The 19,359-nt window shown below is 34.2% G+C and overlaps 1 protein-coding gene across 1 annotated transcript in view; it reads left to right on the top strand.

Moving 5' to 3' along the window:
- The first annotated feature begins 2,632 nt into the window (after positions 1–2,632).
- The window catches only part of LOC124369197 (proton-coupled amino acid transporter-like protein pathetic), a 31,463-nt gene continuing 14,736 nt past the window's right edge, over positions 2,633–19,359 (top strand). Inside the window, exons 1-4 of the mRNA XM_046827062.1 lie at positions 2,633–2,788; positions 8,880–9,110; positions 11,245–11,366; positions 12,709–12,793. Coding sequence (XP_046683018.1) covers positions 2,633–2,788; positions 8,880–9,110; positions 11,245–11,366; positions 12,709–12,793 — 594 coding nt within the window. The remainder of the gene's footprint in view (positions 2,789–8,879; positions 9,111–11,244; positions 11,367–12,708; positions 12,794–19,359) is intronic.

Below are 19,359 nucleotides of genomic sequence, written 5' to 3'. Positions count from 1 at the left end.
GTTTTTCACAAGATTTTGCTATTGGCAACTAAACAGTAACATGATACAAAAACAACCATCGTTATATGAGTATCTAAAAATTGTACAGATGTCACATGTCAGCATTATAGACCTCGTGAACAAAGGACAGAATATCAAAATAAGATTGTGGATCTTTTACTTGCAAGATATTAAATAATGGTTTGGGGTTAACACAATAACAATTAAAATACCTGTCGTGTGTATCCATAATTGTGTCATTGTATCTGTATGAAGTAAATGTGGATGTATCTCAACTATGACTTCTACACCCTATGATACAACTATGATACATATCATCACACCCTTCTAGTTTGATATTTTACAATATTACAGATAGCTCTAACTTTTTCCCTGTCCTGGAAATTGTAGATACGTTACAAGAGATGTTTTACAACATTTTGTAATAAGTGGCAGTAAGATTAGAGGTACAGTCCATAGAATGAGTGGAATTATTTTCTTGATTTATTCTCAAGCCCAATAATACTAGTTTTAATATACACATACTCGTATGTTTATATTAGGGGTCAACGATTGATTTTAAGACCGTGCAGTGAATTTTATAATCTAAAAAAAATACAACTCAAATGTTTAGAATTACTCGTCCCAAATGTAAAAACATACCTTAAGATCTATTTAACAAAATGTAATGTAAATGTAAATAATGTATATATATCCACGTTCCTTCATATCTAAACACCAAGAAACTAATTTGCCCGCAGATTTCAAACCCTACACATAGACTTAGAAACTCGTGTTTGGAAATTCAATTATGTGTATGTATGTCAAAACTTTTTCCTGAAATCAGGTCATCGACTAACAGTTAATCTCAGGAACGCTATTTATAAAGGACTTGCCTTTAAAAAACATATATGTGAGAACTAGCGGATAATGTGTGAGCTCACTACCTAAATATTTGGGAATTTATTTTACATCAGAATTTCTGAGCGCCAAGATAAATTTATTTCAATGTATCATGAATTTTGGAATTACACTTGTATTCGTTACGGGATACTTTGAGGTAAAAAAATGTTCTGTTAAGAGACAGACAGATGGCAAAAGATTATTCATTAGTGTGTGTGGTTGTGTGTGCATGATCAAATTACCATCGTTGTGTCATAAAGATTGAGATCACATTTTAGTTCTTAGGCTGACTAACATCTAAGTTGAATGCTGAGCAATAGAATACTGAGAAAAAAAGTATGGTCATAAAAGTATCGAAATATAAAGAAACAAACTCAATAAATGATGAAGATAATAAACATATGATTTATAAAGTTTGAGTGAAAAGACTACAAATTATTATTAGGAATTTGGCGTTTTAGAAATAAGTTAAATAAAAGGCAGCTTACAAATAAAATAATTTATATGGAACTGGGACGTGCAATTCAAAAGTTAGCTTGCCATCTCATCACCGGCTTTATGCCTGAAATCGTGTGCTGGTTATATAACAAGTCAAGTTGTTTGAATACAAGTCACGCGTACGGCATACTGCAACTCAAGACACGCATTAAGCACAGTAGTAAGGCTAGAAAAGACGGATTATTTATGCGGTTTTGATTTTTAAAACTAAAGATTTTTGAAAATAATAAGAGAAGAAGCAATAACTGCTGAACAGTATTACAGCGATGCCTGTGAAATATCACTTGATAAACAAACCGTTTACTTACATCGGACTATAGTTTGGGTTTTCTAGAATCCTGATTTCCCATCTATAATATTTTACAAGTGCCCTCCTTGCAATTGCTCTCCTCCCATGGTGAGGGGGATTCACAGTGGACATTTAGTTTATCGGACTTATCTACCGTCTACATTGTGCTTCCGAACGCCCATTTCTACCCTCGCTATTGAATTACCATACATGAAGTTCTCCTATTTTTCGTCAAGAACCTTTAGTAAAAATGGCGTGCTTTGTGTCATTTATTTACCTTGAAGACTAAATTGCAGGTTACGCTAAAATATTCATTCTTTGTGGGAAACCAACCGATCCCCAAAGTATCTTCATAACGCGTGCTTGTAAGTTAATGCAGAATTACATATGGATACCCGTAAATACTGTAAACTTAATTTGTTCGTTTCTTTACTAAATTGTTTACTCCATGTTTTTATGTTGCCATGATTATTATGTTCAGACCAATTTAAAGACTTTTCAATTCATTACTATTTAAACATTATATTTTTTCCTAGAGTAAAGAAAAACATGTCAATCGACATCCGAGGACCAAGAGCCGTTATTTTAAATTTCATGCACTTTTTCCGGTGAATTGGAGAGCGATCTGATAGACATAGCTCAAATTAGAATATTGCATTTTCGAAGAAACAGAATATGTAATAAAACACATTAAAGGGTATAGTTAAGAATTGAGGTTGTGTGCATTAAATTACTATCGTTGTGTCATGAAAGCTGGCTCCGCGAGTATTTGCTGAGTCTAGGCCTGGCTCCCTATAGAATAAAAAGAACAGGCAATAGCCAGTGATCTACATGCCCTCGACTCATCATTTGAAAAATTTCAGTTTACCAGCGCAAAAACTAGTGCTTTTTTGTTTGAAGAAAAGCTGTCTACGTAGGAGCTAAACTTTTCAACATGCTGCCTAATAAAATGAAATCTCAAGAATGAAACCTGGACTTCACGAATCTATTGAGAGGTGGCTGTTAATGCCAGCGACCAAAGAAGAACATAGACTGGAAATCCCTATACCCAATACATTACGGCAGTTGAAGCCAACCCACGCCCACTCTGGTGACAAACCGGCCGGGCACCAGCTCGCGGCGAGTATACATTTTAATTTGCCGCGTTTCATTAACACCGTTGGATTATACAGTTAGAGTTGGGATAAAAACTTGAAATTTCACAATTTTCTAGTCAATACTATGGCAATGATGATGTAGTAGATAAACATTTTAAAAGTTTATTACAAGTGTTATAAAATAAATATTAATTAATTAAAACCAAATTGAGCTTTGGCGATGAACATGAAATAATGAGTCGGCTGCTACTTTTTTTATTTATTGGTCAGGCGAGTTTCGTCTGCGAGAAAGTTTGAGATAATAAACCAAATTTTACCGTAGTATTTTTTATAAATTTTTGGAGTGAACAGTTTGTCGAAAAACGAGGTATAAAGCAGATACAAATTTCATGCGGCGCAAACACGTATCCGCCGCCTCGCCTCCATACGCTGCAAATAGGTTAAATGTTTAAATGCTCAACCTTTTTTTATACTCAAATCTATAAACATTAATAACTTATTATGGGGATATATCTAAATTTGATTAAATCAACTAATCGTTGTAGCGGGTTTCAAAAACCACAAGTACATAATAAAATGAAATATTATATGTACGATTTAAAGCCTATAAATTCAACCTTTTACAATACGGAATAACTTAAATGTCTAACTTAAATAGTAAGTTTACTTTTTATGTGATGTTACAGTTTACAATGTTACTGTTTATTTGGTGTTACAGTATGTATCAATGAATGATTTCTAACATTCAATTCAGGTTACAGTATAGTTTTTACAGTATCTTTATTGTATTTAGTTTATATTCCTTACTTACAATGAAATAAAATGTACACAACTTCCAGCGAAGTATATTTTAGTTGATCATTCTTAAAAAAACATCCAACTTCCAATAATATAAATTCTATAATCGGTGGCAAGCAAAAGCAAACAACGAAAACGAGCCCTTCCTGCTACACGGACGCTCGGTAGTGGGTGACTCATCCACTGCCATCCCCACCACTCTGGTGATTACCGGCTTCAGCCGCGCGCCCCGATTGCCAGTCTATGTTCTTCTTTGGTCGCTGGTTAATGCCTACTAAGTTCACCCGAAAAAAAAAAAAAACACCGTGGGCTCTAACGGTGCGCCTGATGGGTGCTTATTTAGCACATGGACATGATTACCGCACTGAAATGATCTATTCTGACCGTCACGTCGTGAGACTGGTTAGTTTTATCCTACTGATGGTGAGTCGTTGCCATAGTTATACTGCTCAGTACGAAAGGAACCTTAGCTTCGGACATTTTGGTTCACGCACTTAAGTCGAGCGGCCGGTTGTGCTACCTTCGTGGGACCTGAACGTGTGTAAGGCCGAATCTCGCCTACTAGATCCTGACATCTATTTGGAGCACCGTGAGCAAAGGTTCAAAACGATGTGTTTTTGCTGGATGGTGACTTCCCTCGTGACGGTCCGTCGTACGAGCCGAGCCGGTGATCGCGTACCAAAGGTTGGTTGCCCGGTCGATTATATTCGTGTCCATATAGGTTTGTGGATTGTAAATTTAATACAATTAACATTTTAATCAAACAAGACGATTTAGATAATATAATATAAAAGCATTATATGTTTACGGAGTTCTGTCATGGAGGTACAAATTTATAAAAGTGAATAAACGTGATTTGTGTAGATTCAATTCAGTAAATAGACTCAGGATGTAGTCAAGACGATTGTAGGATTATTTAGGCACACGCCTAATTTTGACAAGGTGTCTGACATCACGTTTTTGTAGGGTAGGACAATTATTCCACGCCGACACCCGTGGACACCCGATCCTACTTTCTATATCTGACCTTGTCGTGCATCTTTTTTTACTTGAACACATCCCACTAAATTCGCACAGCAAACTGCTAAATTACTAAATATGAAAAATAGTTTATTCAAATAAAAACTTAAGCTACCACATACCAAATGGGTTACTAACTGTGATTACACAACACACACAGCATCATATTACTATCTGAGTAATACGTTATTATACTAATGAGCAATATTCATTTACAAGTAGGTTTGTATTAATTATTCGCCCTCTTGTTCCATCGTTGGTGTAATTATGTATATGCAGTAGACTTGCATGTTAACTGCAATGGATATTCTATTGTGTTATTAACACTATCAAGAATTAAAACAACCATTTGATTCATACCCCTAATATGTCAATCCTCAAAATGTAGTTTTATGCATTTTGGTAACATATAATGATGGCAAATATGTGAAAACGTGTTATCCTTCTAATGTGTCACATTTATAATTGTATCAAATTACATGAAATAGTTAACCATACGAAGTCAGTATATTTTATTACCTTCAATAGTGGCACTTGGCCAATAAACCAAAATGAAACAAAACTTATCTGTCTACAGATTTAATTAGCTTATATAATAAGAGTAATTGTATAAAGGAGTGCTAAAATGTCTTATCAGGAGCTAAATTATATTACAAATTAAAGTTGTAATAAGAAATATAATGCAATTAGAAAAATGTCAGAATAACAGAATTTCGGACTTTTGTCACGAAAAGGACAAAGATAACACATAGGAAAATGTACTAATAATTCATACTAAAATCTACTCTTATGTTAATATGGTAACAAATCTGCAATATCAACAACTTCTCAAAAAGTTTAGAAAATTCATTATTTGTTACTAGAAATTCCTAGTTTTGAATTACCAAATACATGATTAATTAGAATCTCACAATGAAAGTTGAACTGTATAGTAAAAAATACTTTAGCCTAAAACTGAAGTTAACTTTCTACTTTTTATATCAAAGTTGAATATAATTCGGATAGGAAAGTGCTTTTCCACCAGATATTTTTATTTAACGATATTGCAGCTTATGCAAATTTGATAAATGTGTACTGTAGGCTGTTGTCCAAAGCCAAGGTAGGTTAACTAAATAAAAGAATTGTAATTAGTTAAATATTGATATCACTAAAACTGCTTATTTATATTATACCTCTGTGCATATTGTTAATATTTAGTGCTAGAGATTTGTAAGATAGTGCTACATTAAATTGTATATCCCCATTGAAAGTTAACTGTAATTACAAAAATCTTAAGAATCTAGATAGTCAGATGTAAAGTGAATAAATACCTCTAAAACTTGCGTTGTTCATACCTTTTCTTTGAGTTACTATCGAATTTGATATTCACGATTTTGCTATGACGTTTAATCCTCATCTAATCCAAGTACTAAACCATAAAAAGTAATAACAGTTCAAATAAATGTATTATTATAGACAACTAATTACATATTTTAGAAAATGTGGGATTAAAAATATGTAGCATTAATTTATATTCTGAGTAAAAAGAATATTTAAAGGCATTAGACATCATTTTTTAGTTAACGGTACCTAATTGAATGATATGCTCCCTTTACAGATTATGTGGTTTTAGATGATTACATTAAAGCTCCTTAAATTGAAATAATTCATAAAATTAGGAAAGTACGAATAAGGCATTCACACAGAAAATAAATGTACTTACATATTAATCACAAGGTGTAAGTGCGCCATGCCATGTGTCGAATTACGTGTTTCGCTGAATTTGCATGCAAAATTCCAAATCTGTAGCTTATTTCATTCTCTAGATGCCCTGCTGTCAGATAGACAAACAGATATTATACAGAAAATAAATGTTTAGATCCATTAGTAGACAAAATGATATTGTGTCATTATAATGAATGATTGCCTAAATTACGCAAAACTAAATTCCATAGTTGGACATGCACTATTATAGAGTTCATTCTTGTCTAGTAGAAATGCAGTTTCATGCAAAATTTAAAGTCTATTTTAAGTCATTGAGATATCTTGCCACATGATATATTTACACTTTTGTTCATTGAGAAAAGCTTCATAGCAGTGTTTAAGTAATAAAAGTTCCGATGAGATAGAAAGGGTACTACAAGCAAGAGTGTACTGATATCAAATATTGTCATTAACTCTTAATATTGATTTCCACTCTATTGCTTATTTTTACAGTATTAATTATCTACATGTGTTAATATGTTAGATGTTTAAATTTTATTTGATTGTACTCAGCTTGTTTATAAATTTATGGTTACCCACAAGACCAATGTAGAAATATTTGTTCATGCTCAATTAAATATCATGTAGTAACATAAACCATCATCAAACCCAATATTGCAAGTATACAGGGTGACAACTAAGTCTGGAACCTCTTTTTTAATTTTTGAACCACAATAGAAAGAAATACCAGAGTTCACACGTGCTTACTGGTGATAGTAACGCACACATCTGCCCAATTACCGACCAGATAATCCCTATGGGGGACGGTCCACAAGGAGTCACACAAAATTCTTAAATAGCAGCATAGGTCAAGTTTGGTATCAAATTAAAGGTCTTACTTAGCAGAGTACAAAGCCGCAAACCGGACTTCACAAGGTGGATTCATTCAGTAGTTATAGCTATTTGAATTTTAAAACATTTGAACAATGTAAATTATTAAGTATTACAAGTAAACACTAATTTTTAAGTACCTGTGATCAAAGTAAGTGTTAAAAATGTTCCCCTCCCATCGTCTGGCAATGTCCTAGGCGGTTGTAAGAGCCATCCACTGCATTTTGAAGGTTGTCACGAGGAATATCTTGAGCTTCTTGGACTATGAGATTTATTAGGTGCGCCAAATCTCGAGGCTTAGTACGATAAACTTTATCTTTGAGGTATCCCCAAAGAAAAAAAATCCATCGGAGATAAATCAGGGGAACGAGCAGGCCACTCTACTGCACCACATCTTTCAATCCATCTGTGAAGGAATATTGTATCCAAGTATTCTCTAACAAGGAGAGCAAAGTGTGGTGGCGCGCCATCTTGTTGGAAATAAAATTCTTTGAAATTGTCGACCAAGAGCAGCTTGTAGTGCAGGAATTATCTCATTTTGGAGCATTGCTAGACACGAGTCACCATTTAAATTACCATTGATGAATAATGGGCCCATAATTTGATTTCCTATAATACCTGCTCAAACGTTAAGTTTCTGTGGATGCTGTGAATGACTCAATCTGCCACTTTCACATTCTAACAGTAGTTGTGTTATTGGTAATAATTATTGATTCCTGGCTTTGATTACTACATTGTCAGATGATGGGAGGGGAACATTTTGAACATTTTGAACACTTACTTTGATCACAGGTACTTAAAAATTGGCGTTTACTTGTAATACTTAATAATTTACATTGTTCAATTGTTTTAAAATTCAAATAGCTATAACTACTGAATGAATCCACCTTTTGAAGTCCGGTTTGCGGCATTGTACTCTGCTAAGTAAGACCTTTAATTTGATACCAAACTTGACCTATGCTGCTATTTAAGAATTTTGTGAGACTCCTTGTGGACCGTCCCCCAAAGGGATTATCCGGTCGGTAATTGGGCAGATGTGTGCGTTACTATCACCAGTAAGCACGTCTGAACTTTGGTATTTCTTTCTATTGTGGTTCAAAAATTAAAAAAGAGGTTCCAGACTTAATTGTCACCCTGTATAAATAAAGCTTCATGTAACACTTCAAGTCTATGTCAGTTCGTTTCCAAGATATAATGTAAGCAGGTAGATAGATAGCAGTTGGTGCTAAGTATCCTAAAGTAGCCTAATGATAATGCATTGTAATAATAAGGCGTTCTAACATTTTTGATATAATTTAAAACGACCTCACATAAAAAATATTTGATTTAAAACTGTAAAATGAATATCCTAGCGTAATAATTAGTTTCAGTAAATGCAGTTCACATTTTGTTTTGAAAATATAAAAAATAAAGTGTTACTTGGAACTTAAGGTTATACAAGATAAAACAACTTACATGCATTAATATTCCTTTCTCTCACAACTCTAGATCTAGAAACAAATGTTCAGGTACCGTAGTTTGAGTATGATCACTTGTCAATCCCTCGTCAAAAGAAAACAGTCGGACAATGGGTCCCAAGTCGGGACTGTGGACCCAGTGTCCTCCTCTTAAAAAGTAGGTAAGAAATAGCCCCAACAGTTTTACAACGTGGACTTACAGTCTGTTTACCAGTCAAGACATGCATTGCAACACAGCACAATAATTGCCTTCATTATTGCTAGGAACCAACATACAATACCAAATTAATTAAAAGTTCTACGCTTTTGTTTCATTTAACTTTATTATCTTCCATTGTTTTCAGTGACTGTGATACTCTTACTCACCTCCTGAAGGCCTCCCTTGGCTCAGGGATCTTGTCAATGCCATTAGCTTTCAAGAACACAGGAGTCGCCCTTGGTGTCTTCTGTACCATCTTAGTAGCAGTTGTCTGCACACATTGTTGTTATATCATTGTAAGTAAACTATATTATTATCTGTATTTACAATCTTGATTGTTTAGTATACTTGTGATGAAATTGGAGGGCTCTTTTTGGGAAATTTGCAAATGGGTTTGGACTATTTTCCTTTAAAGATGTTTAATGGACAATTTAATTTAACACTGATTAAAATGTCACTGTTTTAGAACATAGCATCCTTAAAAAATATTTTCCCTCATTCACTTATTGAAGTTCCTATTACATCTTTCAATATAAAATTATTAAAAAAAAACTCTTCTTCAATGCATTGCCCAAATCTTTCCGCACATGATTCATTATTTTAAGCTTGAATAGAATTTTAGTTATGCTGATTATGAAGCTTTCGGTTTACAAAATATCTTCTTACAAATGTTTATAAGCTTTGAGAGTTCAGGAGTACATGATGAGCATTTTTATTCCACAGTTATCAGCATTAGAGATTTTTATTTAACTGACCACCCAACTGGACTTTCTTGATAACACAAGGTGAAAGAAATGGATTTCTTGCAACAACTGAGTTTGCAGTTTAAAGGTTAATGGATACGTGATGAGAATCTGTACACCCAAATTATTATCAGCAATGGTTAATTATATACAATACAAATTTGTTTTCTGAGGTAAATTTTTGATGGTTGAAATGTTTTGTGTTTTTCTCTATTTGGGGTATTATTATCCTATTAATATTATAAATACAAGGGTGTCTTTGATTGTTTTGCTTTCATGCGTAAACTATTCAACAAATTGTACTGAAATTTTACATGGACATTCTTACAGTGCCCTTAATCGTGGGAAGACAGCAAACGTCCAAAATAAAATTTGCTCGAATCAGAGGTGCTAATACAGAGCACTCATACTGATGATGCTCAAACGAGAAAGTGGTTTTGCATATTAATTCATAAAAGTTACAATTTTCATTTCCAATGTGTGGTATTATACAAATAGTATTCAGTTTCAGCAGTACCCTCACAAAATATTTAAAAAAGCTTTTAAAAGATCTAAAGTTATGAAATGATTTAAAAGCTTGGCAAGTTGTAATGTTACCCAACAGCTCTCTTTAATGTGCTATATTATAAATGAGCCAAACTCTCAGAAACAATCTCCTTCTTTTATAACAGGATGGCTAATTATACTTAAGATCTGGTTTGAAATTGATCGATGTAGACTATCATATCATTAAAAACCACTTGAACAAAGAAAAGTGAGAACATCATCAGATATATCTGTTTAATAAAAAATAGCAGAATATTGTTAATTCCACAGCTAACTAAATTGTTGGATCCAAAGTCCAATGCATAAATTATACATAATTCCAGACCACTTAAAATTTGATATGAGCAGAACGCTCCTGCTTAAATAAAATGATAAAAGTGGATGAAGCCACTTGCAGTTATCTGAATCATTTAGTCTGGTTTTAAGATTGTTGGTAAGTTTTGTATTGATATAATATGCAAAACTTGTAATGTTTCCTTCTTCACACTGTTGCATAACCCTCTGAGTGTCAACATGAAACTATTAAGAACTTGTTTATAGCCTGTGTGAGACTTTGGCACTAAACATGAGTAATGAAATGGGTAAGAGAACCAGAAACATATTCTTCTTTGCAATGTATGATATCCTTCCTCATAGATACACTAATCACTGAGTTTAAAGAGCAGCTGTATTGAGACAAGGGTAGAGAAACTTCAATCCAGTCATAAGGTTTTGTTAAGGTTAAGGTTTTGTTGTGGTAAGAAAGTCAGAAATCCTTCAGTATTACAGTGTCCTGTGTCAGGGTGTAAGTCTACATGATTATAGTCATTATGGATAATTTCTAAGACATTCTAACCTTGATGAAGCTGTGTCAGATTTATAAACTGTAATATATAAATCTTAAAACAGAATGTATTTTAGCCCTGGATAAAAGATCTATCTAGGGATGAAATTAAACTACAAGAGAATTTTCCTATTTTTAAAATTACGATTCATCTTGTCCTGTTTGTTGACACAGAATATTGAAAAGATGTAAAGTATTTGATCATCTAAATATTTTATATATATATATATATATATATTACTTGCTGTACCAGCTAGTGACATTTTTTATACAAATTTAATGAATGTATATATCATCTAACCAAATGTTTCATTGTAGGTAAAATGTGCACATGTATTATATTACAAAACAAGAGTTCCAGCAATGAGCTTTGCTGATGTCGGGGAGTCAGCATTCGCTAATGGGCCTCCATGGGGAAGAAAATTCGCTAAAGTGGCAAGGTACTTGTTTTTCATCATATTATTTATGAATTATTTGAAAAGTATCTTAGATGTTTTATGAATTACTCCTTAAGTCATCCTTAATCCCAGACTGCTTGAATCTTCTGTGAGCAGACGGCTTCTGCTTAACCAAATTAATGAAGTTTGCTAATAACCACTGAAACATATACCTGAAACATTTCTATATTATCCTATACTCATAATATTAATTGTCTAGGTAAAAGCTTCAGTTACAGTATTATTAGGTGGGGAGCAATAATATTTATTTTCAGTTATAAGATTAAAAGCAGGTGTATAAACCGAATAATCCATCAATATAAAGTGGTAATATTCAGTCAGGAGAATTCCTCAGCTATTTAAAAAAAATAGATCTTCAAGACGAGCATGATCCCTTTCTTCTCTCACCAGTGCTAGAATACAGAGACAAAGTTAATTTAATCATAGTTCTTTGGGATGACTTCTCAGACATTCTGACCTCAATGGAGATGTGATATATTTAAATAATACATATATCTCAAAACAGAACATTCCATCTCTAGAATATAAGACATATCTCATGACATTAAACACATGCATAATAAATATTTACACTCTAATCATTGGCACCAACTCTTTCAAGAGGTCTACAATCTTCCATTACTCAATACAAATTATCTTGCCTGTTCAGGATAGCTATCCAGCTCAGACCATTCTCTGCCTATTTTGGCACCTGTAGTGTCTAAACAGTCCTCATTGGCACCAACTTGTAACAGGTCTACAATAATCCATTACTCAATACAAATAAATTATCTTGTCTGTCCAGGATCGCTATCCAGCTTGGACTGTTTTCTGCCTATTTTGGCACCTGTAGTTTCTACACAGTCCTCATTGGCACCAACTTGTAACAGGTCAACAATAATCCATTACTCAATACAAATAAATTATCTTGTCTGTCCAGGATCGCTATCCAGCTTGGACTGTTTTCTGCCTATTTTGGCACCTGTAGTTTCTACACAGTCCTCATTGGCACCAACTTGTAACAGGTCAACAATAATCCATTACTCAATACAAATAAATTATCTTGTCTGTCCAGGATCGCTATCCAGCTTGGACTGTTTTCTGCCTATTTTGGCACCTGTAGTGTCTAAACAGTCCTCATTGGCACCAACTTGTAACAGGTCTACAATAATCCATTACTCAATACAAATAAATTATCTTGTCTGTCCAGGATCGCTATCCAGCTTGGACTGTTTTCTGCCTATTTTGGCACCTGTAGTTTCTACACAGTCCTCATTGGCACCAACTTGTAACAGGTCAACAATAATCCATTACTCAATACAAATAAATTATCTTGTCTGTCCAGGATCGCTATCCAGCTTGGACTGTTTTCTGCCTATTTTGGCACCTGTAGTGTCTACACAGTCCTCATTGGCACCAACTTTGAGCAGGTTTGTGTGCATCATTCACTCAACTCTCTGTTATTAAATATAATTTGAATAGTAATCATCCAAATGGTTTGTTTAACTTGTTGTTATTAGTGGGTTTGTCCATATTAAACTTGTGTCCTTAAAAATAAATAGACCTTTGTTCGTTTTAAGCCATTAATAAAAACAAATTTAATGTCATAGAGCTTTTTGTTTGAATTCAAATTGGCAAATCGCACTATACTATATATATATATATATATATATATATATATATATATATATATATATATATAAGGCTTACTTGAAGAAAAAAAAACATGTGTTATGTAAAAATATGTATATGTTATTGGAATATTAGTTTTATAGAATATATAAAATAGCCTAATTACACTAGACTAGTTCAGCATAGAACATATATCTCCAGCACTAAAGATATATTTTTGAACACGGTTTTATTTCATGTAGACCAGATATAGGAAAATAGGCTTCAGGCAACAAAATTCCAACTGTCTGGAGTGGGAATCAAGCCTGTGCCTCCAGGCTTACTGACCCGGTGTCTAGGGAGTACCACCTTAAACATCTTGGCACTCCTGATTTACTGTACACTTTGCGTAGGCAGACCGGTTTAACTGTGCAGAATTGTGACCAAAAAGTCAAAGACCTCTTATAGCGGAAAAGTTTTAGAGGTGGATTAATTATCTTGTTTGAGTCAAATCTTCTTCAATGGGTATATCATCAGTGAGTCAATATTATAAGATAATTGTATTCAAGACATTATCTAGTTTGAGTCAAATCTTCTTCAATGGGTATATCATCAGTGAGTCAATATTATAAGATAATTGTATTCAAGACATTATACACTCTAAGCAAAGTCTTATAAAATCCAAAACAAAGTATTATCAGATTCAGGACAACACAATATAAAGTGAAACATATTCTTATGACATGAAATACGTGTCTATTCTGACACAAAGTTGTGAAGCTTCATGCTCATGCATAGATATGTGTTTTGACTCTTATCTCTTCAGGTAATATGTTATGTAACTTCATACTCATGTAGATGTGTTTCTTCTCTCACTGGGAGAGATGGTGAGCTGGTATCTAATTGTATGTACAACAGCCTCTCGTCTTATGCAACACTAGGTTATTAAGCTTCATGTACATATAATAGGCCAGTCACTCCATTCATCCATATGTACAAAAATTTGTGTTTTGATTTGTTGGTAATTGTTAGGATTTATACATAGTGGTGTAAAACAATCTGCAGTTTCAAAACATTTATGATGAAGTGCTGCACGGTAATTAATGAACTTTGCAATTTTCTAACTTTTTAGTTCTTGTTTTTTTTCTTTCCTAAAAGCTGTATTCTGTTGAAAAACGTATTCCTATTGTTTTTTCAAAGAAAATAAATCTGCTAACATTTGGTACCAGTTATAGTTTGGTAGGTTAAATAGATCTCAATATACAATAATTTAAAAATTGGTAATTTATTGAAAAAGTTAAAAATATGAATATTAGTCATCTTTTGAGCAAAACATAAGTAATTATATTCATCTGAAATATATATATAATTTCAATAAGCATTGAATCACAAAAAGTACTTGCTCCGCCGGGAGTTGAACCCGGATCTCTCACTTGCCGGGTGAATGTGCTACCATTACAACACAGAGCGCTTACTTTTTCCGATTCAATTATTTTGTATTTGGCCGTATCTGTCACATATGCGTTTAAATAAGCAAACTAACATATGATCGGAAGACCAAATACCTGTCAAACGACTTTTATTTACATTAAACTGTATAAATGGCAATAGCCTTATATAATTTCAACAAGCATTGAATCACAAAAAGTACTTGCTCCGCCGGGAGTTGAACCCGGATCTCTCACTTGCCGGGTGAATGTGCTACCATTACAACACAGAGCGCTTACTTTTTCCGATTCAATTATTTTGTATTTGGCCGTATCTGTCACATATGCGTTTAAATAAGCAAACTAACATATGATCGGAAGACCAAATACCTGTCAAACGACTTTTATTTACATTAAACTGTATAAATGGCAATAGCCTTATATAATTTCAATAAGCATTGAATCACAAAAAGTACTTGCTCCGCCGGGAGTTGAACCCGGATCTCTCACTTGCCGGGTGAATGTGCTACCATTACACCACAGAGCGCTTACTTTTTCTGATTCAATTATTTTGTATTTGGCCGTATCTGTCACATATGCGTTTAAATAAGCAAACTAACATATGAACGGAAGACCAAATACCTGTCAAACGACTTTTATTTACATTAAACTGTATAAATGGCAATAGCCTTATTTAATTTCAATAAGCATTGAATCACAAAAAGTACTTGCTCCGCCGGGAGTTGAACCCGGATCTCTCACTTGCCGGGTGAATGTGCTACCATTACACCACAGAGCGCTTACTTTTTCCGATTCAATTATTTTGTATTTGGCCGTATCTGTCACATATGCATTGAAATAAGCAAACTAACATATGATCGGAAGACCATATAATATATATATATATCAAAAATATTACTCGTAGTATTAATATTTGGCTGACTTAGAAAAACAAAAAATGTTATGAGAGATAATTATAGTGAGAAACAGTAGAAATTGTAATGCAGTTAATTATACAAATATGAAGTCTATACATTTATTATTTATACAAAAATACTAAGGTTAGGAGAAGTCAGCTGAACAGCTCCTGTGTCAAAATCAGAAGGCTGTATGATAATGCACGGAAGTGTTACCCATTTCTCAACAGGAAGGGAATACCCAGTTGTTCTTCTTACCGGCTTATGAATATTTTTACTGGTCCCTGAGTCTTGACACTTATACAGGTATAAAACAGATACTCGGAGTCTGGAGTGGTCCCTCTACTGAGAAGGTCCCAGCATTAACGTCCTGAAGAATTTGCAAGGATGTGTGTTTGTTCCTAGCTTCTCCTTGAATAGTCTGTAAGGGATCTTTGTAGATGGACTGATCCTTGTTTGTGTCTTCATCATGATGCTCAGAATCATCGTCCATGTTAGACTCATTTCATTGCTTCTAACATTTACTTTTACTAGAACATTCTTCCAACCACCAACGAATGTTCTCATCATTGTTAATTGTGGAATAAAACCATTTAAGACTTAATATTCATTCACAAACACAAATAAAAACTACAATTAACTATTGCCACAAACTATTGTACACTAACATGGTAGGTCATGCCATTAGTTTGCTCCTAACTTTGCACTCATGTAGTACACTGTTAGATGCAAACTAACATTTAATGACCTGCCTCACTTATCCAAACCCCTTACACCATACATCACTACATTTACCACTCGTTTTATATTAAAACATTGCTAGATATACCATACAGAGCATAATTAGAAGATCAGGGTCATCTGATGGGAAATTCTTCAGAACAACTGAAAATGTTAGATTTGATTTCAGAGCTTGACCTCTCATGGGTTAAAGTACTAATACACAGGTATTCATATAGCCAAACCATTGACATTAATCCATTCTAAAGCTAGTGTCATGAAATATTCTTCCCCTAAACTTGTATGCTTTCATTAGAATGTATCATCTGCATACAATACTAAACCACAGTACATTGAAAGAAGTCATTATAACAGCAACTATAAACAAAAAGACCTCAGACGGAACTCTGTAGAACCTTTCTTAAAATTTGATTTTTTCATCTTTAAGAACCCTTTATTTTCTTTCAAACAATTAAGACTTCAACAATTGAAGTTCTTTATTTCTCATAACATAAGCTTTCTTAACAATTGGCAACATTACCAGAAAAGGGCACATAGAGTAAAAACACAATAGGATAATCAGTGGTGTAGTGCCGAATTTAGCTGTGCCAGAGCAACCATAGTGTAAGTATAATAGTTGTGCTACCGCGTGGATTCCCCCCACCCCCCTCGCACAGGTCGGGCATGTGTCGTCAGCTTGGCGTTCCAACGGCAGCGTTACATTTGCAGACTTCTATTTAAACTGTCGTTTCACCCACTTAAACTAGAGCGATTGTAATAAATGTTATATATTCTGGTTCATTATTAAATATACTTTATAACAGTAGTTATTTCATGGTGAAAACTGTAATATAAATATATTATACTTACACCATGGAAGCGGCGAGTTTCTGGGTATAGCAATAAAAATCTTTTTGATTATTAATAAAGGACATTTTATTTCGTAAACTAGGCTAACATAATTTGTAATGACAAATAAATAAGGTATGATTTTAGACATACTTTGAAAAATTACTGTGTTGTCGTGCTAATACATTATTGTAGCCTGAAAAAGAATACCGTAAAAATGCATTTTAAAAACTATTAAATATTGTAAAAGTAATATTTTTACATATTTTCAACGGTAACATGAAAATGAATATTGTGCGATAACCTCTAAAGTATGTTCCAAAATTCCTCTCCTTTTCCATTCCCATTTCCTTCCTTTGGAGGTTCTGCTATTCTTGTTTGGGTGTCGGCTGCTGAACGATGTCTTCTTAGCCATGTCATGACATAGGGGTCAGGCTTCCATCTGAGGAGCGGGGGACCTTGGAGTTTTAAAAACAGTAGGGCTGAGACATGACTTACTGTCAATGAGTTCCTTAATGGTGTGAGTATGTTATTCATACCGCTGAACCCTCTTTCACAGTCAGCGGAACTACAGGGTATTATTTTAGTGCAGTTTATAAGCTCTTGCAGTCCATGAGGTACCTGCCTGCTGTTGTCCAAGTAATCCCTGTAAGCAGTCACAGCTCTGTTGATGTTCAACTTGAAGTGTTTGCATAGCTGCTCCACTTGAGTTTGGCCAAACCCAGGTTGAATATCAGTAGGCCAGTATTTGGGTTCCAAAACTTTTAGTTGCTCTACAAACTCCTCGTTCTTGACAATTCCTTCGCCTAAGCTAGCGGTAAACATTCTCTTCTTTAAGTTGCTGATTACACTAGAAATCAACTGCTCACCATTAAATGATACGATTTTAGGGTTTTCATTTAACTTTACAGAAGCAAAACAGCCTTCCCTCATGGTGACTTGTGCCTCCAGAACTCTTGTCCCAGATTTTTCTTTCAAAGATTCCAGATATCTGATTGATCTATGAATCAGTTTGTCTGCAAATACAAGGGACGTGCTTCTGTTTTCCAGACTTTCAGACAACAAAGCCAATTCAGCAAGATTTTCATACATAAATGCTAAGTTTAACAAAAACTTATGGGAAGTCAGCTTCTTCAATAAACCATTATATTTGCATCTATCAGTGGATGTTCTCTCCGGATTATCCATTGCTTTAGAGAAGTGGCTGGCTAAGGCTTGATAACCAAACCACATGGCTGAAACAGTATGAAAACTGCTTGCTACCCACCTCATGCTTAAAATTCTGCTGATTTTATTCATTTGAATATCGAGCTCCTGTGCACATTCTTTTAACTCTCGCTTATTCTTTGAAGATGTGCTGTAAAATGAATAAAGTTTATCCATGAATGACTGAAAATGGTTAACCCCGGCTACTTCACTTATGGCATCCCCAATAGCCAGTTCCAGTCTGTGATTCATACAGTGCCATATGATAATATTAGGGTAAACAGATAAAAATCTCCTTGCTACACCTGAGTGCTTTCCCAACATGGCGTTCGCCCCATCGCTTGTAAAGGAAACCAAGTTTTGTTTTGAGTACTCGCCATTAAAACCATATCCTTCAAGGCACTGGTGAACACTGTTAAAAACTGTCTAAGCTTTTTGATGAGAAAGCTCGACTAAGTCCAAAAATAAAATACTTGGTGGTTTATCCTTGCTAAATTCACATTTTAAATATACAATGAGGACGGATTTAGAACTAATGCTTGTGGATTCATCAATGATTATTGACAGTTTTCCAGAAATTTCCTTTACTTGATTCAAAATGCGCATTTTCATTTCCTTTGAAATATGATCTATTATTTCGACCGCGCTATACCTTGAATGAAGGCCTACGCCGATATCTACCCCATTTAGCTTTTGTAGCTCAAGCAATCTGAAATGGTCACTGTACGGACGGTCATTTTGAGCAATAAAATATGCTGATCTAAACACAGCCTTAGTTGAATCAAGCTGACCTTGATTCATTTGATCAATTACTTGTGGCATCGAATGTTTGTTTGATTTGTCAATAATTGTTTGAGCGATTTGGTGAGCTTTCGACTGTTTATGTTAAATAATCTTTTTCCTCAAAGATTTGAGTTGATTTGTTTTATTTGAGCCATAAAAACAAACTTTGTACGAACGCCACTCATAAGAAAGCAAAACATGTTTCTTTTTTATAGGCTCCCAAATTACTGACTTCAAAACAAATTTTACAGCCTAATTTACCTTCCTTTGAGTCTATCCAAGGAAAAGCCGCCTTCTTTCTCTCCCACATACCTTCTGTCCAAATTTCAGGCCACTGTGTTCTTGTGGGGGGGGGGGGGGTCATCTGCTCAAACTTCATTTTCATTAGGCTCAGGCTCAGCGAGGTTACTTATTTTAATTTTAGCTTTTGAATTTGATGTTCCAGGAATTGGATTTGAGTCAGTCATACATTAGGGGCACTAA

Source organism: Homalodisca vitripennis, chromosome 1 (genome assembly GCF_021130785.1).
Source record: "Homalodisca vitripennis isolate AUS2020 chromosome 1, UT_GWSS_2.1, whole genome shotgun sequence".
NCBI lineage: Eukaryota > Metazoa > Arthropoda > Insecta > Hemiptera > Cicadellidae > Homalodisca > Homalodisca vitripennis.
The sequence above is the reverse complement of the archived record's forward strand: the minus strand, read 5'-3'. Positions and strand labels throughout refer to the sequence as shown.